Source organism: Curcuma longa, chromosome 11 (genome assembly GCF_044706935.1).
Source record: "Curcuma longa cultivar G26 ecotype Majalengka, Jawa Barat chromosome 11, ITB_CL_G26_1.1, whole genome shotgun sequence".
In the NCBI taxonomy this organism is placed as follows: domain Eukaryota; kingdom Viridiplantae; phylum Streptophyta; class Magnoliopsida; order Zingiberales; family Zingiberaceae; genus Curcuma; species Curcuma longa.
Genome location: NC_133871.1, coordinates 27,337,156 through 27,362,611, shown reverse-complemented (window position 1 = coordinate 27,362,611; position 25,456 = coordinate 27,337,156). Strand labels below are relative to the sequence as shown.

The following is a 25,456-nucleotide window of genomic DNA, read 5'->3' as shown; positions in this document are numbered from 1 at the left end:
TAAAAATACTAAATAACTACTATAATAATAATATTTTATTAAATATTACATATTATAATATGTATCCAGTAGCTTTTGTGTTTTATAATAGTTAATCATAATTAATACAATAGCATTAAAAGTAAGAATTTTCTTTGTATAAAATATCTAATCGGATGTCCTTTTAATTATTTTTTATAAAAGAAATGCCCTTTTGAATGCTTTTCTAATTTTTATCAAATAATAATAATAATAATACGCTCTTTTCTGTAAAAAAAAAGTAGAATTCATCAACTTAGCAGTCTCACACGATCTGTCCCACAACCAATAAAGGTAATAAAATTGTAATTCGTCACGCCACTACGTGTAATTTATGAAATCCATATGTGCCCTTTTGGTAAAATGTGAAATATGATTCAAGGTAAGTCTTCTTAAACAAGGGAATATTATTTTGAGTTTAAAATGTGAAATATGAAATCCATATGTGCCCTTTTGACACGATGGGTATAGTCGGGTAGTGCTTATTTAAAAGGGTTTATTATGTCATAATATTAATATTAATATTTAAACGATAAAAAATAATATAAAATAAAATAACTAATTTTTGTAAAACTTAAAATTGATTAAACTCAAAATAATTAAATTATTTGATGTAAGAAAATTACGCATATTTTTTAAAACTAGATTAAATGGCATCAACTCAAATGTGTATGTAAACCATGTTACATTATTTTTTTTTATAGCTTAGTTTATTTATTATGTTTTATCTCTTAAGACATCCACATTGACAAAAAAAAAAAAAGGGTTTATTCTGTTTTTGTTGCAGCCCATTTATAGTCATAGAGGGGATTTCGAAACAAAAAATGATGATCCAACAAAAAGAGAAGAAGATGCCACAGATAACACACCTGGAGATCAGTGCTGACTTGGGTACTCATCCATGTCGACGTAATGCTTATCGATGGCGTTCATGATCAGCTTGTCGCACTCCGGCTCTATCCACGTCGTCGTCACAAACGACGTCAGGTTCAGCCTTGGCCCTTGGGTTCCCGTCCAGTGTTCCGATTAAGCACCATGAATGGTTAAATCTGTTGGGATACAGTTCAACACTCAAGTTAGGATCCTCACTCAAGTTAGGATTGTTGGGATCGTCCTACTGCATAAGACGATTGCCTTAGGACACCTCTCAAATCTAACAAGGATCCTCACGAAAAGAGAAAAAATCTAAGAAGAATATTAGAGTTTTTAGAAGGAGTAAACCACCCCCCTCCCCCGTTTACCCAGATCTTGCCCTCAGTTTTTTATAGTTGTCTCCTTGTATCTCCAAGTCAAAAGGAATGGAGGTGTCTGGGTGCCTCTTGAGGAGATCAGTTTTGACAGATATTTTCTTTTGACCGTATATACAGAAAAGAAGGTATATGAGGTCCTCATACTCACCTTCAGAGGGAAGGGGTATTTGAGAAGATCGGATCTGAAGTCCTTAAAACCGCTTGCAAAAAAAAGGACTGCTTATTTTCCTATTGTCGCGTATCCGTATGAATATTCATATTTTTCTATCAGTAGATGTTTGGATATTAGAAGTTCGTACACTATGCAAAAGTAAAATTCAGAACAAAAGTGATGTTCGAGACCGAGATAGAATCCAAGGTGGTATAGCAGAACTAAAACGATCGAGAGATATGAATTGGGACTGTTTGACCAAGATATGACTCAAAATAGATTGGCCGAGATGTAATTCAGGACTACTTAGTCAAGATATAATTTAGGACTTTAATTAACTTTGGATCTGACTTCCTCTCAATCAGAACTATTTCTCCCTGCGTTCCGTTGATCTTGTCTCCCTATCATAGTTTGACTCTTAAATTTTGACTCGACATCAGTTTACAAGAGTGCCACGTAGGAGCATCAGCTCGTCGTTGATGATTTGTAGGCCGCCTCCTTCGGGATCGACTGCAGTGGCATCCTAAACCTGCGTTGCCAAATCCCTACCGAGCAACATCTCAACGAACGTATCGCGACGCGAATGTGTACTGGAACTCCTCATCCTGTTTAGCCGCCTCAACCTCCGAGATGGCCATGGCCTCCGCTTGGCTACCTGATCGGATCGAAAAAGTATAGAGTTGCAAATGTACAGATCGGGTGTTGCTCTCCCGATTTTTGTTGAGTGGAGCGAGGAAGTGGAAGCGATCGATTGAATGCGTGGGGGGAAGGAGGAAGAAAAACCGAATTAAGGAGAAGAGACAAGAAACGAGGGCGGTGACGGAACGGCCTGCGAAGCGACGCGCGGACGTAACGCGACGCGACGATCGAGTGAAGCGCCCCCCGTCGTCTTTGCTCTTCTCCTTCTCCTTTGTCCTTTTCCTTGGTTTTGCCCTTCTCCTTGTCCTTGTCCCCTTCCTTGTTCTTCGCCTGTTCTTTCTTCTCCTCCTTCGCCGGCCCAACCGAGAGCAACTGCTCAGTGTGCCAGGATTTCCTCAACTTGGCCACCGCCGTCACTGGGTCGTCCACCTCTCCCGTTAGCCGTTACGATCAACTTCTTGTCTTTCTATGGAAATCCAATCTATGCCTGTGGTTTGAAAGTATATATATATATTTGTGTTTAATACGTCTCTGCCTGCTAGATCATCAACGAATCTAATAGACTGGTTAATTTGAAGGCCGGAAACTGCTTTCATGACCGTCTTCTTGTCCTTCTCGCCGTGGAGGTCCAACTTCAGCACTAATTTCTGCAAGATGTCAAGAACGAAACACAAGAGCAGCTTAATCAACTGAACAGAACAACACAGAGCTAAAAACCCAGCTTGATTAATTACCTTCATGTCTGCCATTTGAACTTTGAACCGAGCAGCTAGAGTTGACTTTCAGACTTCAGAGAAGAATGAGATGAGCTAATCGAGATCTTCTCGAAGCTAGGTTGCAGATTATATAACGGCGAGGAGGTGAACACTAAGTCAAAGACTTCGTCTGAGTCGAGTGGAGGCGGCTTTGGTTGACTTCTTGGCAACGAGGAAGGTGAGAGGAGGCTGAGATGAGCGTTGGAAGAATCTTATGCGAAGGAAATAGGCTGCCGTCTATTTATGGGTCCCGCGGTGAGAGCCCATCAATCTTTGCCGTCGAATTTTTTTGGTTCGAGTGGTCACCGCCGTTTAAAAGTCTAATAGCTCGAACCAAATTAAATTAAACTCATTAAAAAAATAAGAACATCTTAAATCATATATTTTAATTATTTTATTTTATTTTAATTTGATTACTTTATCAAATAATCTTAAACAACCTAAAATCTCTTAAAATCCTATACATGTCTAACCAAACTCATGGCTCTACGAAATCAGAATTTCATGAACTCACAAGGCGAGAGTAAAGTTTGATTAAATAAAATTAGCGATCGAAAGTTCAATTCAATTATTTCAAAATTTTATTTTTTAAATATCAATTATTTTTGATAATTTAGTTCGATTTTAAATACTAGAACATGGACATGACTGTCAAATGGCATAGTCATCTCTTGTTCCCTTTTGAACCTTAAATATTTTTATTTTATTTATTTCTCTTAAAAATTTAAATGAAAATTGAATTAATCTATATTTCATCGATTTAATTTATTTGATTTTTATTAAACAATTCAGTTCAATAAATTTAGAAATATTTTGATTTATTCGATTTTGATTAAATAGATTCGGTGGGTTTAATTTTTAAACGGATTATTAACTATGGATGCCCAAGGAATGGCCACGTCATCAGTTTGGAAAGGCTTCCCCAAGGTGGTTGACGTGTCGAGTGATGGTGCGACTCGATTTATTTATGTGGAGTTTTGTTTTATTTGTTTTTCCCCCTTAATTTTTCAAGAATAATATAACAAAATTATTAAGCTCTATTTATTTATTAACTACTTCTCTAGTTCTCATCGTAAAATTCCCTCAAATTTCCGAGCAACTTCCTTCCCGGCTCCTATATAACAAGCCCCCAACCAACCCTTCTCTCTCCCTCTCTCCGACGAGTGCAATGGCCGCCGGGATCCAAGCTCCTCCTCCTCCTCCTCCTCCTCCTCCTCCTCGCCTGCGCTATATCCCCAAGAGAGGGCAGATCCTGAAGAAAATCCTCAAGTCCCTACTGCGCAAGTTCTCCGGCGGCGGCGGCCCACCCCCTGCAGCCACCAAAGGCTGAGAAGACCATGGGCCGGCCCTGGCTGCTGCCTCTGCTAATGTCTCAGTGCATGATTACATTAACGATCGATAATTAATGCATGTATGATCTACCAGTTGAGAATTCAATTCTGTTTTCTTGGACTAGACTAAGAAGTTAGAGCTCGATCGATCGATCGATCGTCAACTTTCACTGGGAATCATTGAACAAGCGCGTTGAATCAGACAAAGACGACGAAGTTTTCCGTGGGACGTAACCGAGAAAGAGAAACTATATATAATTAAATCGAGATGACGCGGTTTCTGATGACGGAGGCTTGCCGACGTCGACCAATCGATGTCAGACACGTCCGTCAGGCGAGATCTTAATTGAGAGGAAGGAAGCAGACAAATTAATTAGGGGAATTAGTAGGAAGATTAATTAGCACTTGCTGTGAAACATGTCTTGAGTATCAGATGCTGATTAAAGAGTTTTGTTATCGAATATTTATCCATTAGTGGATTAATTAATAATATCATGGTACTATAAGTGACGTAGTTGGTAGGATTCATCAAATTCAAATCAAATCTTAATGAATAAAATTTTTATCTCCATATTTACCCGTTGAATTTATTTTGAACCCCATCCAATTTTAACTCAGCATTTTTATTTCGTATTCGACGATTCAGTTTATGATTCAGCACTTTTGAAAATTATGATTTGAGAAAATCTTTCATAATTCGTGAGTTTCACAACTCATTTTTGATTATTAGAATTTTTTTGACATTTAAAATTGAAAATTTCTAACTTTAGTTGATTAATTGATTTGTGTTTTATTCTCAAATTAGATATCAAGATTAATTTTGTTTATATCAATAAAGTCAAAATTTTTAATTTTAAGTCCATTTTCAACTTCTTAAATTTAAAATTTAAACTTTTAGATTATGAAAATCGACCTATACTAATTTATAAAATTTTTAAACATTTTAATTTAATTTATATTTTTTTAAGTATTTTTAAGTTTTTAGACTTGGATAATTCTATTTTTAAAGTTATATATTATAATTATGAAATATAATTTTTAAAAGTTATTATATGTAGTTATGAAGTAAATCATAAAATATAAACTTACAAAAAATCATTACATCTTCAATAAAATCCTAACTACACTATTGCATTGGCCATTTAGAATTTGTTCATAATTGTACCAATTGATAGTGCACTATAAATTAAACAAAAGAATTACTCCTCTATTATTGTAATTTGACTATCAATTGCTTTAACTTTTAAATGTAAGAATATTCTAGAAAAATTAAGATTAAACAATGTTCAATCAAATGTTCTTTGCCTTTTCTTTTATTCTGTATGTTTAATTATATATATTATCACTGCCCTTTTACTTTGCCTTTTCTCTGACACACACATTGAAAATAATGTGTACATCACATATTCTGTCCATACATTTGACTGTCAAAACCTTTTTCTCGCTTCTTAGTCAATCACTTGAAAAAAAAAACTTTATTTTACTTTCAGTCAATTAATGATTCATTCCAACCATTTTATAGTTGAGAGAGGGAGAAAACTAAATAAGCATTTTATAATCAAATTTAAAAGATTACTGAAAAAAATATTAACACAAATTAAAAGCTTTTATATATGCATATATAAAAACATTAATTATTTTGGAACTCGATCATCCATTAGCATGATCAGAGGAAGTTTATGCTGCTCTCGCAGAGAACAAACACACATACTTAAACTAAGCAAATTACTCGATCGATCGATCATCGAACTGCATATGCAAATCATATCAGACCTCTTCCTTCCTTCCACCATGATGGCAATGGCCTACGTACAGCACCCGCAAAAGAAGCACTGAATCAACGAACTCAAGATGCTCTTCAAGACTGACCCTCGTTGCGGCGGCGGCGAACGGCGGCATCGCTGCGTCGGTGGAAGCGGCGGCGCCGGCGCGCAGGGAGGTGCCGCCTGCTGGGGCTTGGGCTCTGAGGCTTCACCGGCCATGTAGAAAAGTGGCTGCGCGCAGAAGTAGGCGGTACTTGTGTTAGCTATACAAGCAGTCAGATGTGAAGGATGTTTAATTATAAAGACTCAGAACTGGATTCTCAGACTGTGTCTTCAGGATTGGTAATTTTATTTATGATTCTATATGTATGATTTTGGAAAAGTGTCGTCTTCGTCTCCAAGCCATCGAACGCGTTTTTATTTCTATATTTTTTTTTATATTTTAATAAAAAAGTATTTTAGTAATATATATATATATATATATGTCCTTTAGTAAATAACAAGGTGTGGTGTGCCCTGTACTAATTTCTTAAATGTAGATATGCCTTTTGGTAAAATGTCAAATATGATACTGATGCAAAAATCCTATTCCTTGGGACTCAAGGTACCAACTGCCCTCAAGGTAACAGCTGTACCAGCCGCCGGGTGGTAAGTGATAAGGTATTCTTCTCAGATAATTAAAATTTAAAATTTTAATTAGATTTTTAAAAAAATTTTTTTTTTAAAATTATATATCAATTAATTTAATTTAATTTTAATTTTAAAATTTTTTATTTGATTAAAATGAATAAACTGAATAATTTTAAAAAAATAATGGACAAATTTTTAAATACATAAATTTATAAATCCTTAATTAATTGATAAATCTATTATTTTACTTTAAAAAATTAATTAATTTAATTTTTAACTATTAATTGATATTTTATCAGTTAATTTATTTATTTTTATTAAAAAAATTCTACTGATTTAATTAATTTGAAAATTTTTAATTTATTCAATTCCAATTCAATCAATTTTAACGAAATATTTAACCCTTATCCTAAATTTAGATTGTCAGCTTATTATTAGAGTTGCATTCTTCTCATGCCATAATATTATTATAATATTTAAGTGATAAAAAATAATATAAAATAAACTAATTAATTTTTGTAAAACTTAAAATTGATTAAACTCTAAATAATTAAATTATTTGATGTAAAAAAATTACGCATATTTTAAAAAACTGATTATTTTTTAACTAGACTAAATGGTATCAACTCAATTGTGTAGGTAAACCATGTTATATTATTTATTATTATTTTAAATATTTTAATATTATTAATTATGTTTTACCTCTTAGATCCTATATACAGTAAGTAGTATTTATAAACAAATCGAATAGTCAAACAATAAAATTATTGTACAAGGATCACAATAAATAAGCAATGGGATTAACATTTTATAAAAAGAAACAAAGCCAGATGATTAAAACAAGAGTTAAGATACTCTTTTGAAACAATCGTTTATCCGGTTTGCATAGAAGCCAACGTAACTAGTTTGCTACAACTATTAGAAGCATAAACAACAAAATTACAATCTTGTAAAATTTTGTAACAATCTACACCTTTTATCCAATATTAATTTACAGTAAGTGAATCGGGCACATGTAAGACCAATCTGATTATCAGCAGACCTAAGGGAGAAGGTTAAACGGCCATTGTTCCATGGAGGTGGGAACTTTCTACTGGTCTATTGTCACAAAGTAGAAGAAGAAGAATGCTAGAAAGCTTCGACCATTGTGGTGGCAAAATTGACATTATCATGAAGGCATCTCATCTTGCAAGAGGATTTCATAGATATCAGTTCTCAGGTTCAGCTCCTTATCGCGCATGACTTCTTGGAGATCAGACAACTCCTTCGCGGACAAGACATTGCTTAGTTTCTGAAATCCATCAAGCCATAACCTTTTTGACCTGGAAATAGTTAATGAGTAGATGAGATATGGTATTAACCACAATCCCTCATGTGGAGAGGGGCAGCTTGGAAATATTCTAGCAATCTCAACACATTGGTATATGGACAGTAATTAAATTAGCAACTAGGTTTCCCAATAAATTATCTCAAGAGCAAGCAAAGTTATCTTGAAACTTTTTCCAACATTGAAGAATGCCAGTTTGCAACTCCAAACCAAGTTATAAGACTTTTGAAGCTTATCAATTTGTGATCCAATCTTCAGAATCAGAGGTTGACTCTTCGAAAGTTGAGAATTCTCAAAATTGACCTCTTGAGAGAAAAAAGGTGATTTACTGCACCTATCACCTCAATCTAGAGTTAGAACTGCACTTTATTCTCACATGTAGGGCCATATTAATTGCAAAGTTCAGATATAAAGTTAGTCCACTGTAAATCAAACATGCTACTTAGCCAATGGATATGAACCAATGGTATTAAGGATAGTATGATACACGAAGCTCCTGCCAATATATATTCCAGAGAAGAATCTTTTGTATGCAGCCTTACTCTGCATTACAGGACGCAATTTCCACAACTCAAACTTGTGACCACCAAGCCACACGGTAACAATTTTACCGTTGCACCAAGACTCCCCCCTTATTGTTTGACCAAAAAATAGCAAGTAACACTTACTATCGAAAAAGTCATACTATAGCCTTTTTTTACTACAGTTAGTATTTCACTTAGTTTTGTTGGATTCTTTCTACAAAAAATAAATAAAATAAAAGAATCATGTGAAAATTTTAAATCATTTATAATAAGAAATTAATTATTTCAATATTTATCATAACATTATAATTCAATAATATTTCTCAAATGCATGTCCAATTTTTCCATCTCGGTAGCTGTAAGTGAAATCAAACTTTAACTAAAAAATAGAATGTTTAAATTTTTGTTAAACCTTTTAATAGTATAGTGGCTTGTCACTTAAAATGAAGATAATTAATGTTGCGTGGAAAGAATTTACTAAAATAAATTAAGTAGTAGGATTACTTTTATATTAGCTCCATTATTCCACATTCTTATCACATGAAGTTCATCAATTATTTTCCAATTTGTCCTCTACAACTTTTTAAAAAAATTCTCAATTTGTCTCCTAAGTGTATGCCTATAATTTTTATCTTAATTTTTCCTAAATTTCTCAAATAAATAGTTGTCATATATTTATTAAAATACTAGGCCCAGTTATTTTATAATTTTAATTTTACCTTAGAATAATAGATGGTAAAATTTTATTTTCTAAAAAAATAGAAAAATGGAAATGTTATACATCTTGATATTAATTGCTTAAGGCATAATGATAATAAACATTCTCACCTTCTAAAATATTTTCGAATACATGCCATTCTAATCAATGGAAAGTTGATGACAAATCAAGGCTGTGGACTGTGATGAATAAAAGATAAACATATAAACTATAGGAAACAATTTATGCAACAGAAATTTTAAAGCCAAGTTGAGACATGAATTCCTGGGTCCGCTAGTGACAAGCGTGTAGGAAAACTCAACCTGGTTTAAACACGTTTCTGATTGGAGCAGTAGTAATGCCATATCTTTACTTATTTTTGTCATAGGATTATTGAGGCATAACTTAAGCTTTAGGATTTATTGAGGCATAACTTAAGCTTTTTCAAGCATTCGTACTTGTTATAAAATCATATTGTATTTTTGTTCAGATCATTCTTTGCTCTTGCCTCCAGGTGTGATGGTCAAAAGGCTGTGCTAGATTTTAAGGGGTTACTTGGTTTACCTGACATAAAACTGATGTAGTTCATAATATTTTGCCTAGTTGTTTCCATGTAGCACCAGGAAAATCTCATAGAGATGAATCTCATGAAGAGGAGAAATTGTATTAAAATTGAAAGATCAGTACGTAAGGGGCACAGATCTACTGTTATAAATGAGGAGAGACTGCTACTCCTGAAGGCAAGGTCTATTACTGAGCTCCTAACAAAATAAACTTTGACAAACTAATAAAGAGAAGTTCAAAACCTAAAATATTTAAGACCCTAAAACCATATCTAGTACATGATGTTTAGAACAACATTATGTGTGAACAGCATCTCCCCCGCTCAATAGATTGACTGTAGATGGCATAAAAGACTGAATCTTATGAGTAAGGACACTGAAAAGCAAGCAACACAGATAAACATTCAGGATGGATTCATACAATAAAGAGGACAATCAGGAACAGCGAAGGAAATTCTAATTAGGAATGCAGATTTTGTAGCAATAATATGTCAAAAAACCACTATAAAACTCAGTCTAAGCAGAATACATACCAAGGACATGCATGAATAGCTCTGAAGAAAATTCGTCTTGCTGCTGACAGGTTATGTGCTATATTTGCTTCATACTCCAAGTAACATCGCCATAATAGCACAGACTTCTGTAATTTTTCATTAGCTAGTGCTCTCTCAAAAAGACTATGGATTCTGTGATATGAACCGGCCACACCAATTTCAAATGCCAACGCAAAAAGACACATAATCACAGATGGATACCTGAAAAATTAGCAAGCAATACTTATTTGTGATCCTCTATACATTTAGACAATGTGATAGATCTTAAAGGGTTCCTTCTTGGCATCAAAAGAGAGGAATAGAATGCTTCGTGGTTATTCTGAATATCATGTATCAGAATGCAGGTGGTCAGCCAAGGATCTGTTAGCTACTTGACATGGGCACTCAAATTTGCGACATTAGGCCACATTTTATTGTTCAATTTTGTTGATATGGACAACTTACTGGGATACACCAGATACGTAAGGATGTTTTTACTAGTAATGCACAAGAAAAGTGCAAAATGGAATCAACAGATTCTAATCAGTTCAGTAACATGCATATACATGTGTTGCACATTACCTTCTCTGTTAGTTTGGATTATAATGTTCACAACCGTCACAGCACTAACCACTTTGAATACAGATAATAATATGTTCAAGGGCCTTGAAAGAGAAAGATAAGAAAACTATCAAAGTCAATCAATTATGACTTATTTACTTTGTTAATGACAGAAGCATGCAGTATCGAAAACAATAACAATAAGCTGGCAAGTGTAGGTTGTGAGATTGCCTATTTCAGGTGTTGTCAATTTTCTAAGCCTTCCAGCTAGATTTGTCAGGACCAAGCCAAGTATTGGTGCAAGAAATCAAGAGCAGAAAGTGAAGGAAGACAGGAGTTTGAGAAAGGATAAAAACTGAATACACGTTGAGAAATTCAAGTATAGCTGGTAAAGGAGGGAAAAGGAATGGACAGAAGAGAGAACACCAGTCCACTTTAACAGGTCAAGTAAAAAAACTACAGTTGACCATAGCTTGATTGCCAACTAGAAGAGAAGCATTGTTATGATGAATATAAATAATTCAACAGCCCAAGATGGCCCAGCCAATAGGAGTGAAAAAACAGAGAAATATTGGTCGAAACTTGAATCCAAAATGCACCAATGGCAGGCAAATCCTCAAAGCTAACATGTTGGAGAGCACTTTGTGAATCCATCAAGCCATATACTAACAAGGTCAAGGTTTAAGATCTCGAGTTGTTTCCATTGACGCTAGTAAAATTTATGTTCTGGCAGCCAACTGAAATTGTTACTCTGTCAACATGAGGATATCAGCACTAAGAAGACCAAGGTTCATAGGCTGATAGCACACTAAGCGGTAATCTCAAGAGGACATTGACTGAGGTTGATAGGTAGAAAACTAGGCATAGAACCAAACAAGGTGGCAAGGAGATCAAGTTGGTAGATCAATGAATACAAGGTTGCCAGATAAGTGAGGACAGGTCAGGTGATGGGAGTTCGAAGTTGAGTCAAGAGTAGGACAAGTGGAGATTCTGGCCGCCGCGTGGGGGGGGGGGGGGGGGTGGCATCTAGTTAGGATTTAATATACATTGTTAAGTTATAAGATTATTAAATGGACTAATATTCAGATTATTAATTAATTATAATAAAAAGTAAGGTTTTATCATTTATGTTTATATTATGTTGACTATAAGTAATTCAGTTATAAATTTTATTGTTTAATTGATAATACCACTTGAAAATGTTAATTAAATAAAATTTTATATACTTTTACAGTTATTATATAGTTAATTTATCATCAACTATCATCACATTCAAGTGAGTATATTTAATACAATAGTTAGATAAATAATTAGCCAACTTCAGATAATTGGGACAAATATGAGTTAAGAAAATGATGATGATGACCTAACCAAAATTTTGTATTTAAAATCATAATTTGATTATGTTGTTTCAGGAATTTTTATAAGCAAACAAGTCAAAAGGAAGAGGATTAAAAGAGTAGAACCAAAGCGAGTTGGGAGTCAACACATATGGTTGTGAAACACATAATGAAACTTCAAACCTTGAACAAGGGAATCCTTTGGGCTGAGATAGTTGGCAAGCACTTGGATAAATAGCAACAATACCACTATGCATCATCGATGTTAAAAATTAGACAGCTATATTAGGGCCTGGTGTGGAGCAATATAGGACACAGTTCTTACAATTGTTGTGGGTCAACACGCCTAAAGAAATTAGTCTCTGAAAATATTAGTATAGCCACTTGCAATTCTTTTACAATTAGAGCAACTGTATGCATCTCCATTGCACATGGATAAAATATTTTAGTCCAATCATCAAGCATTCTTTTATATTAAGATTTTACAGAAAAGCTAGGTGACCTATTATAGAAAACTGTCTTAAAATTTTCCAGGCTTCAAGAAAAATACAACCAAGATGCATGCTCTTATTACCTAGTACCTATGTCAATTTTTTTCCTGAAGCTTCTTAATATACTCTTTTTAATAGATTAATAAGAACCCACTGGTCTTTATCTATTTATGATACATATAAAAAGAATATCCAAATCTCTAGAAAACTCCCAAACTTTAGCAATCTAAGATCTGATTTTTCTTAAAGGTTTTGGCACAGTCAATAGGAACTTAATAAGAAGCCTATGGGTGAAAGAATACCCTTCCCACAATCAATCTGCTCAAGTTAGCAATGTTTACATGAATATTAAATGCATTAAAATATGTAAAGCAAACATGACTTACTGTCTACTTTGCAAGTGAAATAGGAAAGAAGGCTTGTTGAGAGTAAGTGTGTGTTACCTTTGACAACATTCATCAAATATCCGTCTTACTTTGGTTGACACATTATAGAGATAGCTCACTTGTAGTATGGCTCTAAAAGATTTTGGATTATAAGGATATGTTTGATATCCTTGTGTTGTTGTCTTCCACACTCGTGAGAAATTCAACTGCTTATGCCGCTCAAGCATTTTAATATAATAAACCCACAGACATTCAAGTTGCAAGCTCTGGCTTCTTCTTTCTGAGAAATTAATCACAGATTAACAGTCAAAACAAGTCAAAGTAGAATTGAGACATCATGCCAAGATAGAAATCCTATGTTTATAAAGGACAAAAATGGGGCCAAAATTCAAGCACTTTAGGCTAGTTATTGAAATCACACATAATATGAAGGTTAAGAATCATAGCAAAACTTCACCTTGGGATACCTATGAAGTTGCTAAAGGCTCAAGGTGCAGCAAGTCACCAAGTATGTTTGAACCAAGGAAAAAAGCTTAATGCACACAGAGAACTAAGGCACATTTAATGCAAGGGTCCAGGAAGCAATGCAATTCAATCTAAGTAGTTTCAAAAAGTTCAGGGTATCTTAACAAATGTCAATTGATGATTATTTAAAGCTGTAATCACATTACAATAGGAAAGAACCAAAGGAAGGACTATAACAATGAAAGAGGATCTTTATGGACCTAACAACAATATATACAGAAAGATAAATAAATGCACGAATTAAAAAAAAAAATCAAACTAGCTTGTGAAGATCATAGACTACATCGTGGCACATCCTTCTCTGGTTGACTACAACCCTAATTCTTATCCTTATTTTTCTCAAAAACCAGATAAGCCAACTCTAACAATTAAATATAATCACAAACTTGCATCATATAAGTTTAGTTTAAAAAAAGATCATTAAAAGATTAGGAGCATAGACTATTAAATAGGGTTCCTGCTCTAGAGACTTTGTACAAATAGGTGCATTGTGTATTAGCCAAGACTTGCTTGAGAAGACCTTACTTATGCTGATAGCCTAGCATCAATAATAAAATGTATTATTAATTGGACAAAATTTGCATCTAATGGAAGTACATCACCAACATTCACATTTAGGAGATGGTAGTAATTCAATATAGCATTGCATCAAGAGATGAAAAATTCTGTGCCATCTAGACATACTAATATAATATGGTAAAACATTATTATCCCAAAAGAGAAATATGTAACTGAATAAAGAAACAAAGAATAATAGCAGATGAATAACCTGGAAGTACCATTGAGAAGGCTTCCTCTATAACTTGAATGCCAGTGAACCAATCACTGGTTAAAATCTCAAACAAAGAAGCTGCACAAATGATAGCAAGTGACTGTTCCCCTATAGAACCACGAGCGCACACAGGTCGTAGGCTTTTAATCAGTTCTTTGAATCCTTGACGTGCTCTCAAGATTTGAACTGGAGATGGTTGACCACTAAAAGGAGTATACTTGACATTGCCTCCTAAGCAAGACAAAATATGAATAGCACGCTGAGAGGACAACTCAGAATTGCTACTAGAAGTGGACATAGCTATTTCCATGTCTGCATACCAGAAGTACAGAAGCGGAATATTTTCCTGAAGATCCTGTGCCATTGATGTCAATCAGAAAGCATGCTTAAAGATGAGAATTGACAACAGAGAGTACAAAGGAACCCTTTTTAGTTCAAGAAATAAAAATTTGAAAATCATTAAAAAGTGACAAACTTCCCAGGTAATAGCACAGGTTCAAAATGAAGAACTGAACTTTAAAATAAAACTAAAAAAAACTTCCAGTTCAAGCTCAAACATCTAATGTCATCCATCTTCCATCTGACAGATTCATGAAGGTAGAAAGCGCATCAATATCTGAGAGCACTATGCATGTAGCACCTAACAAATCATGCTAGATGAGAAGGTTCCATTGTCATTCACATGGTCAATTTTGCAAAAAAAAAATCTTTTAGTTTGTATAATCTCTTGCTTCTTCAGGTATTGCTTCAGCTCCTTAAGAACAAAAACGTAGGCCTACAAAAGAATCTAAGAATGAACTGCACAGCAATAAAGTGGCTCCAAACTTCAATTTGGAACTGCACCGGAAGAGTCAATGAAGTACTTCATCTTGGAAAATCCAGCCTTCTGCCCTGTCTATGAAAGGTCTAGTTGATGAAACAACGAACAGTGGAAAGTCTAAATGATTCAGTTGGCTACAAATTGCTGCTACTGAGTGGGCAAATGTATGGAGGAATGTATTAAACACCCTTATTATGTATGTCAGCTTGCGTAATGTACTTTTGTAATCACTAATCTAGTGAGTGAATGTTGCGAGACAGCTGCTGCCATCCAAAGCATAATAACATAGTTCTGATTACAAAGATGAAATCAATGAGCCCTATCAATCAGTATTACATACAACTAGTTCAATTATTCATAGCAAAACTTGGAATTGCTATCCCTGGTGATATCTTACCGTTCCATGTATCCAGCACAAAAAATTGGGACTACATGGCGTGTTGATGTTGAAATTAACCAACCCAATGCAGGTAATTAGTTGTAGCTAAATCACAAACTTCTAAGCAACTTTTTGTCACTTGCCCAGTTTATGCACCTTAAGCATCCTCTGCATTGAACAAGGAGCTGGAGCCCAATTCCTTGAATCAGAAGTGGTGTTCATGAAAAAAAAATGATGCAAGAAAGTATACAATTCAAAGTCCTTTCAAGTGCAGATAAGCATCTAAGGATACATTGTTACAACGCCCCAGCTCACATGAGCATACAACAATCAAGGCAGAGGCAGATAGCACATATTCGGCTAATTACAGGCATGACAGATAAACACACTCGCTGTATAATTTAATCAATAGGAAAAATTCAGTTAAGGATAAAAAAAGCTTTGAGCTATTACCATAGGCAACGCATCCATAGACAACAATGCCATGTCGAATATTTTCCTTGCCATATCCATATTCCCATAGTTAGCTTCAGTTTGTGCATAGACACCACAAAGTAGCAAGTCCTTTTTCACAAGAAAATGTCTGGGTTAGCATATAACTAAATAAATTCACTAACAGTCAGACAGACTAAAGCTGATAAATATATTTCACGATCAAAGTTTAAAGACAAATCGCATTTCAGAGGATGATAGCACTGAAGAACAATCTAGAGGCAAGCAATATTAGCACTTTGATTCCTCAGTGAATATGATTACATAGTGACAGTATATCCCACACAAAACGAACAAGTTGAGACACCACTCATTAACCATTAGAGGGTGCATTTGTGCCAAAAAGTGTCAACCAATGTATGACCAACATGTTATGCAGATTATATGTATTACACTAAGATTGTCAAATCAAGATCTTGTTAATCGCTTTACTGAATTTTCATTTTTCAGATTATGAATCATAAAGGTCAGATAAAAATATAATAAAATGTGTGAAAGATGAATTCTACTTTATTCAAAATAGTTTTGACATCCACAAATGTAGCATAGTAGGTTGATGTTTATTCATTATAAAAATATATATGTTCAAAACAATGTACAAATTATTATGGATTAGCATTCAGCTAAGATTGAAATGAAATGAGCAAATATGAAATTTCATCGCCAGTTTGACCTAGAAAATCATGTCATCAAATAGAAGATGGCTTTAATATAACATAAAACTTTTAAGTCATCAAGGATTTAGCCCTCATTATCTATTGCATATTGATAGAGACAATATTTCCTCTTCTTAGTCATTATAAGGTGCCGAGTCTGCCTTGACTATCACTGACTGTCTCTGTGCAATAAATTTTTTCTTATATAATCATTAAGTTCCACTCCACTCTATGCAGCCTTTATACTTTTATTTCTTCTTCTATAATGATTTTGATTTAATTATTAATAAATGGAATTTAATTAGTTTCTTATTGGTCTAGACATACCTCCAACTAGATAGAATTAACTTTTAATGGCTTTCTTCCTTATTGTTAAAACAATATAAACTAAGATTTGAATTGAATCATATTGAATCAAGTTGAATATCATACTTCTTTTCAATTTCAGTTTATAGTTCATACGTAAGAATAATATTATTTTACATGAGAATCATAATTTATCGAAATATACAAATCAAGGTTTGAAAATTTGTCCTGTGTTGGTTGGCTCAAGTAAAAGATACTCAAGGACACATTACGAAGAGAGGACTTCTGCTGATCCACAAGCGATGACAAGTTTCAGGGACAAGTAAGGGCAATGGCTAGGATTTGTGCGACAAGGTAAGTTGATTCCTTCCTCTTCTCTCCTTTCCTCCTGTTCCAGATCTTCCCCTTCTCCTCTTTCTCCTCCTCTTCCATGATTCCTTCCTCCTTGATGCATCTAGCACTACATAACGGCATGCCCAACACAAGCCAGTACTATATCATTTTGGTTGAGACCAAAAGTCCCGACCAAAACTTCAGCTCGAACAATATTTAAAGCTATGATACAAATCATGAACTATATGATTTTGAGAACTATGTTTTATACTGACTCATTCTAGAACATAATATTCGGTAACAAGATTTGTTCATCAAAAATTGGAGAGAAACATGTGGCACTTGTTCTAAACTAATGAAAAGGGAAAATAGAAGAATAAATGCTTCCTAATGAATCAACATTCTTGTCATAAGCCTATATATCCTCATGTATAAATCGATGACCAGAAGTGACAGAATTGAAGTGAGAACCTGTCGATCCTTCTTCAATAAGCTTTTGGCTAGAGCTCGCGATGGATTGATTGAACATGTAGAAGAGTTCATGTTGGACCTGAAGAACTCTTCAGCAAAAAGCAGTGCTTCTTGTAACATATGATTTCGTGGAAGAACATCAAGACAAAGTAATATTGCATTTCGAAGGAACTTCATCATGTTAGCTTTTGATGAGGTATTTGTGTGGCTTAAGAGAGTCTCCAACATGAAATGACTTGAATCTTGTCGCTTATTTACCAGTTGAAAAATAATCCTCAGATCATCTAAAATAGCATCTGGTACTGCCTCTAAGCTTAAAATTCGCTCGATCCAAGTTGATTTGTTAGTGTTCGTCCTAGATAAAAAAAGGTTAGTGAACAAGAAAATAGCATATATAATAAATCAGATCAAAACGAACAAACTTGAAGGATTCACTTTTAAAGACATGGAAACAGGAACTAATATGCGTGCTAAAATTTAAAATTCTGGATTGCTTGCAGCTAGTATGAAGATGAATTCGATCAATCCAGACAGAGGCAGTTGGCAACTCCTCGATACTTTATCTATCGGGCTTATTGAGTGAGCCTACATCATTTGCCATCATCTAATCAATGTATTTCATATAGCTAAGGTGGGGAGTCTATGTATGTACAGCGGTGATTTCTACTAACTAGAGGATTTAAGTCCAAAGTATTAAAAGATGGCTCCATGCAATGGACAATTGGCTCACTAACTAACACCTAAATAGGGGATTAGGCAGTCAACATTAAAACTATTACTATAATAGGATTATACACTCAAGTTGATGGAAAAGAGGATAAAGGAGAGGATGACCTTGAATAGAAAAATAGTAAAAAGAGGAGAAAATTAATCACAAATCTAAAAAAACAAATCAAAGGCTAACCATAAATACTGAAAAAATTAAGAATATAGGAATAAAGAATAATCAGAGGAGAAGAGGTAAACCAAACCTAGAAAAAATAAGGAAGAAAATATGAGCAGGAAATGGTTGAAAAATGGCTAGGTTTAGACGAAGAGGGAGTCTCGACATTGCTGAAACAGTTGGCAGTGAGGTGTCAAGCAACAGATTAGAGGATTTTAGATTATTTTTGAAATAAATAAATGAATCCATGACTAGCCCATAAATTTTTTTTTTTAAAAAAATAATTTTGTTACCCTAAATCCACATGGACCATCTAGACGAAGTGCCTACCACCAAGAGAGATGCCTTTAAAAATGCCCGCTTACCAAGGGTTGAGTCATTAAATTGATTCTCATCTTAGATACATTTCTATAGGTGGCAAGGAGCAATTGTCATAGCATGAACTTTGATCACCCACTTCAAGTTGAGCCATGCCAAACCTAGCATAGCTTCTAACAGCCATGTTAAACAAGGTAAGGATACTATCGGCTAGGCCCAAGCATGGACACAAGTACACTTGTCCATTGTTGTGACAACCAGTGAAGTAAGAATTTTATGATAAGAAATATAAAAACAAAAAAAATTTTACATGTAATAAAATAATATGAAAATGTGAAAACAAGGGAATATTAAATAATTAAGAAATTTTTAAGGGTGAGTTACTGAGACTTTAAACTCAATTTAGTAACTTTAAGGGTATAAGGGTAATATATTAAATTTCATGTCAATTCAACAAAAGAGAACATGGGTCATGGTGGGCTTATTATTAGTCATTCTTGGCTTGGCATATGGGTTGTGCCTAACTTGTACTCGTGTCGGACCTAACACAGGTTGTCTTCATGTCAAACTGAGAATGATGCATGGACCCAAAAGTTCACACCAAAAACAAGGCCACAAGCCTCTCCATGTCAAGTCAAGCTAGGCTCATCTTAGGATTGAGTCATGCTAGACCTAGGCAACGTTCCCCACTTGACACCTCTAGTTATTTCAGTAGATGATTAAACCCATTCAAGAGGGGGAAAAAATAATGTTTTTCAAGTATATGGCTTCCTAGATCGATATGATTAGGCAATCAGCATCCATTTTATTTCTTCTACTCTTTTATATGCTTCCTATCCATAAAAGAAGCAGTTTGATTGTCATTAAATATCTTCAAATCAGTCGGGTAATCCTATAATTTAGATCAAATCATACTGCTTTCTCTTCATGTATTTCTTTGCAATGAAGAGACTAACTTTCTCAATATGAATCTGTTGGTGCTATGAGATTGAAAACTTGTTCATTATTTAAGAATTCTATAAAAGTCGTCAATTATGGATCCATATGCTGGACTCACATTTTGGTGCTTCAAGTATCATGTCAAATGTTGATGGCCATGTGTTTTCATATTTTCAGGAAAGAAGCCATTCATTTACAAGAGTGGTTAATTCAACCAAAAGATATCCTATTTGGCTATATATGAATTCCCATCACAGAGCTGCTTAATATGTTACCTCCAAATGGAATCTATCTTTAACTGCATAAGTTGCTTTGACTTTTTATCACCATCTATCATTACATGGACAGCATCACACTATTCATAATGTTCTATAGAGGTTGAGAGGAATGAAAATTGTTGGACCAAAATTACCTAACTGATGTAAACATAGCCCAAGTTTGAACTATGACAAACTAGAATATGAAGATAAGAAACAAAGGATCTTACCTTTCAAATATTGTGTAAAAAGATTAAACTTGGAGCTTGAATTATGGTGAAAAATTCTAGAAATTAAATGTTTTAAGAAGAACTAGAACTGCATATCATAAGATGTAGTCTTAATAATAAGAAAAAAATCATGATGACAGGTAAGATGGATGAACATAAAATTCTTATGAAAAGTATAAGAAATCTTGAATTAAGCAGGCAATAGGAAATGGAATAATGATGGCAATATTATTAACAAGTAAAACATTGATGGCAAAAGGAAAAGTGTTTCTACAGCATTAGGTTGTCATGTGTATCTTCAATAGATAAAAAAATTAAAGGCAAGCAACAATTCTACAGTTAGGTGAATTGAATTGTCAGAATAGGTGTAAAGGAAAGAGGCAGAAAACAAAGCAAGTTATTGTAACAAAAAAATGATTAAATTAATTTGAGTATCACTAGTGATACAACGTTGCATAAAACTCAATGGAGGTATAAGATCTATGGATGATGACAATGATCGCCTTACAAATAATGAAAAAAATGTAATCCATTAAGGAAGTAGGAAGAAAACCATTGCTTGAAAAGAAAATAATACCCAAAAAATATCAAGGAACCTCATGAAACACCATGGTCTTGGTTCTAGTTAGAATGAAAGATAATAATTCAAGGACTACTAACCATTGAGAAATCTTGCCTCCATAGAAATCAATGAATTGACACACTAAGGACAGATGTGCTTCCTTTGAGGACAAAGAGAATATATAATCACAGACATCTTCAAAGAGGATAACTCTTGAAAGTTGTTCGCCATCATCCTTGCCTGAATTATCGTTAGAATGAGGGGAAGCCACCATTCCAGTTTCATCTACCCATAGAAACCTGAACAAGTTAAATTAAAGTGCAAAGAAGACATATTTTGTAACACTCAAAGTTCATCAATCAATGACAATAGAAACCAAAAATCAACAGAACCAACCAGGATTTTCACGAACAGGCATCCACTGCTCATCATCCCTTATCAACTCCTCCTTTGACCATCTATTCCAAGTTTCTGAGTCTTTGACCTCATTATTTGGCTCAGCATCTATGTCAATCCCAAGTTTTTTTAGCAATGTTTCAACATCATCTGCTGGAGGAATCTCTTCAGAGTCAAGGTTCTCTTCAAAGTCAAGGTTCATTTCAGCTGCTGTATCATCTACATCTGGATCTGCTGGTATTTCTGGTTCTCTGCTTGTGGTATTATGTTTTGATGAAAGTTCAAACCAACCAGTCCAGCCTCCAACTTCATTCTGAACGGCAGTATCCTCCCCTGTAATGTTCTGCCTAGTCTGCTCATCTTTTTCAAGCCAGGATGACCAACCCAATGCACCATCTTCTCCAACTCTGGCAGCATTGCTTTTCCAAAAGTGTTCAAAGAGCCTTTGCTTACTATTTGAACTGAGAGCTAAGGATGGGCAAAATAAGCTGTATTCAATTTCAGCTTGAAATAAACCAGTCGCTAATTCCTGGTAACCTACTTGCCACTCAAATCTACAGTAGCTTAGAAAAATATCAACCAGACCAAGTTCTAGTTGAACCAAAGAAGAATCAGCTGGCTGCAAACTTGCAGATCCCTGCAACAAATAGAACATACTAAGGGAAGTTATAAATGACTACAAACACAAAGTATGCAAAAGTGATTACATATAACTTTCTAAAAACAATGATAAATAAGCAAATTAGCATTCTGAGTTAAATTTTATCAACGCAAAAAATAAAAAATAAAAAATAAAAAATGGAAACAAATGAGGAGTTTAACTGAAAAAATGGAAAAGGATGAGGTTGAAGAGGAGCTTTTAGCATCCCAAGAGTCCACTTTGTTGTCTTGCTTGGTTAATCAGTTTATACACATGAAATACCAAATTCAGCATATTTTCCTAGTTTCATGTCATAAATAATAAAATTGCAATAATAATGGATAACAAATCCAAATATGTATGGATACCTCTGTCTCGTCTATATAACTGCATGAACACCACAATCTTTAGAGCGAAGCACATTCCCAAATTTATCAGTTTAATCTGTTATCTTACAGCATATCCTATAGAGGGTATGCTGGACCCAATCTAGTCCTAGCCTCCTAGGCTTTTATAATTTGGTTTAGAAAATTATTGATAGAGTGCAGATTACATGATAGTTTTAGCATAAAATCAAAATTTGGAACAAATCTGATCCCTCTTCAATCTAATTTAGTTGTGTTTATCAGGGTGTCATCATTTGTGAAAATTTTCATTCCTTGAAATGTGGCAATGTTTCAGGTGGCTTGATGGGAATATGCTTACAAGTCCAAGTCTAATGCATAATCTAGATGGTTGCTTGAATCTCAAAAACTTGTAATAGTTAAATATTGTTATTTTTGTTGTATCTTGGGCAATTTACTAGAATGTGCCCCTTCTAATTGGTTTTTACCAAATCACACCCCACTAATTGGGTTTCCCCGAATCATGCCCCTAGACAATTAACCCATTAGGATGTGAGAGCCCCAAAATGATCATTCTAAGTGCAAATGGACTCAAACAAGTCAATTTTGAGCGAAAATGCCACAAGCTAAAATCAGCTTGAACAAATTGTGGACCATTCTAGACCAAGACCCATACAAGCTGATTCTTAAATTGTATTGGCATTCGTCTATATTTATACACCATTGAGATTTGAAAGATTCCAAAATAAAATTTTCAAAGAAATCATGTTGCAAGGAGAATTGGAAATCTACATGTAGGCCATTATGTGTCAGTAAGACTCATGTAAATAAACTTGCATGGGCATTGATCTATTGTATTTATGCACCCTTAAATGTGAGGGACTCCCAAGTGAACATTTTGGGCACCAAAAAACTCAAACAAACCGACTTTAGGTGAAAACCATACCATGGTTAAACATGCCCCTCAACAATTGGTTCGTTAGGAAGTGAGAGCCCCAAAATGAACATTCTGAGTGCAAATGAACTCAAACAAGTTGATTTTGAGTAAACCACCACAAGATGAAATCAGCTTGAACAAATTGTAGGCATTCTATGCTAAGACCCATACAAGCTGATTCTGAAATCAGCTTGCTTTGACATTTCATCTAAGTGAGATCATGCTGATCTTACAATAAAGTTTCAGGTGTAAAAGAACTCAAAAAAGCTGATCTTTAGTGAGATCATGCTGCAAGCAGAATCGGAAATCAATATGTAGGACATTATGTGCAAGTTAGACACATGCAAATCAGCTTGCATGGGTGTTCACCTATTATATTTATGCACCTTTATATTTTTCACACCCTTAAAATGTGAGGGACTCCAAAGTGATCATTTTAGGTACTAAAGAACTCAAACAATCCTACTTTAAATGAGAATCATACCACACTGCAAGTGGATTTGGCAAGCAACTTGAAAGAAAAGTATGTTTTAGAATGGTCTCTGATGTTGCAAGGTAAAATAGGAAGAAAAAAGTTAAGGTCGTGATTTATAAAAACCAATTAATGGGCATGAGCCTATAGAAACTTATTGAAAGAGGCATGCTATGGTAAATCGTGCTATATCTTTCTTCAACTATGTTTTAGACTTTTTGTTTACAATAGTCAACTTGCAAACAATAAGTTATTCTTTAAACTTTCTGTTTATAATAATTAACTTCTGAACAATAAGTTAATAAAGAGATTCTCGATTTGAATTAGTATGTTATGAAAGAATACAAAACAGTATTTCTTCTATAATAAATAGATTGATATTTGGGTATCCAATGTGAGTAGAGGAATGGAGAGATCCTATTGGTTTTAACCTTAAAGTAATTTATGCAGTGCAGCAGGCATGATTTACAAAGGGACCTTAGTGGTTATAGATGAGATACCAACGACGATACAAGAGTTAGACATATTTTGATGGTTACAACAGCTGAGCCATAAAAGCACAACATATTTAAGGTTGATTTTGCTAACAGTTGCCACCATGAGACAGAAACAAGCAATATTGCATGTAAATCAGAAACAAAATGTTTTTCATATGGATAAAATCCAAAATCTGGTCATTATAATAGAACGCATATATAGAAACATAAAAAGCAATAGGTAGATGTATATATTGTAAAAAAAAAAAAGGAAAAAATGAAAGAGAACACATAGAACCTGCCTACGTTGTTTGTCAAGAGCTGCAGATAAAGCTTGGATTGCATGAGCATAAGATTTCCTTATTTTAGAAACCTTAAATTGAGAAAAGTCTCCTTGACAGATAAGTAGAAATTCTTTCCACAATTTACAACTGTCAGAATGCTGGATGAGTATTTTCTCCCATTTTTCCATGGCGGTATCAATGGTATCCCTATTTAGATAAGTCTTCAAAAGACAAAGTAATAGCTCCTCACTATTTGGATTAAACTCCACTGCTTTCTCCAGTATGCTAACTTTCTTTTCGAGCATCTGCAATCGAGCTGCCTTTCTGGTTAGAGTGCTTGCAACCTTATCCTGCATGTGATTGTGAGATAATTTACTTTTCTGCCAAATCAAAATGTAAAAAACAAAACTTAAATTTAAAGCAGAGCAATAGGAATTGAAAAATATAGGATACTTAAATTCATGCATCCTAGATGGATTACTACCTGTTCGATATCATGAGTTAGAATCTCAATGCCAAAGAATTCTGGAAGAGAAGGCAGCTAAATACCTGAAACTCAGCAAAGGATAGCCAAACTTTTTCATCATTAGGATGATCCCTGGAGATTCTGTTGAACTCTCTTGTTTTTCGAATCATTTCATCTTCCCAAGACTCCTCAAGCTCATTATTTACAGAAGGACCTTGTTCAGTAGAAGAATGAGACTCTGGCAAAGGAAGAAAATCTTCAGGCATCACCGAAGATATCTTATTGACAAACTTAATATTCCTAAAATCCTTGTGCCTTTCAATCATAGTAAATTTGGCTGAATAATAGCGTCCATGCGATTTTTGCTTGCTGTCTAGAACATCATTATCTCCCTCATTATCCATACCCAGAGCTGAAGTTCTCAAGTGATATGATGCCCAAAAGTTAGTCCCAGTGGATTCACCATAATTCTGAGTCTTATATCGAGCAATGTCCATTCTGCAATTTTTATTATACAGAAATGAAATGAAAGAAAAAAA

The 25,456-nt window shown here is 34.2% G+C and overlaps 1 protein-coding gene and 1 pseudogene across 1 annotated transcript in view; both read right to left on the bottom strand.

Moving 5' to 3' along the window:
* Positions 1–1,956, bottom strand: part of LOC141838974 (glutamate decarboxylase-like) — a 4,122-nt pseudogene extending 2,166 nt beyond the window's left edge.
* A 5,433-nt stretch (positions 1,957–7,389) lies between these two features.
* LOC141837494 (uncharacterized) overlaps positions 7,390–25,456 on the bottom strand; it is a 25,365-nt gene continuing 7,298 nt past the window's right edge. The window contains exons 7-16 of the mRNA XM_074724881.1: positions 25,001–25,415; positions 24,466–24,801; positions 21,299–21,935; positions 21,001–21,187; positions 17,714–18,068; positions 15,909–16,019; positions 14,254–14,611; positions 13,017–13,239; positions 10,182–10,403; positions 7,390–7,859 (exon numbers count right to left, since the gene is read on the bottom strand). Of these exons, the coding sequence (XP_074580982.1) occupies positions 7,706–7,859; positions 10,182–10,403; positions 13,017–13,239; positions 14,254–14,611; positions 15,909–16,019; positions 17,714–18,068; positions 21,001–21,187; positions 21,299–21,935; positions 24,466–24,801; positions 25,001–25,415 (2,998 nt within the window). The 3' untranslated portion in view covers positions 7,390–7,705. The remainder of the gene's footprint in view (positions 7,860–10,181; positions 10,404–13,016; positions 13,240–14,253; positions 14,612–15,908; positions 16,020–17,713; positions 18,069–21,000; positions 21,188–21,298; positions 21,936–24,465; positions 24,802–25,000; positions 25,416–25,456) is intronic.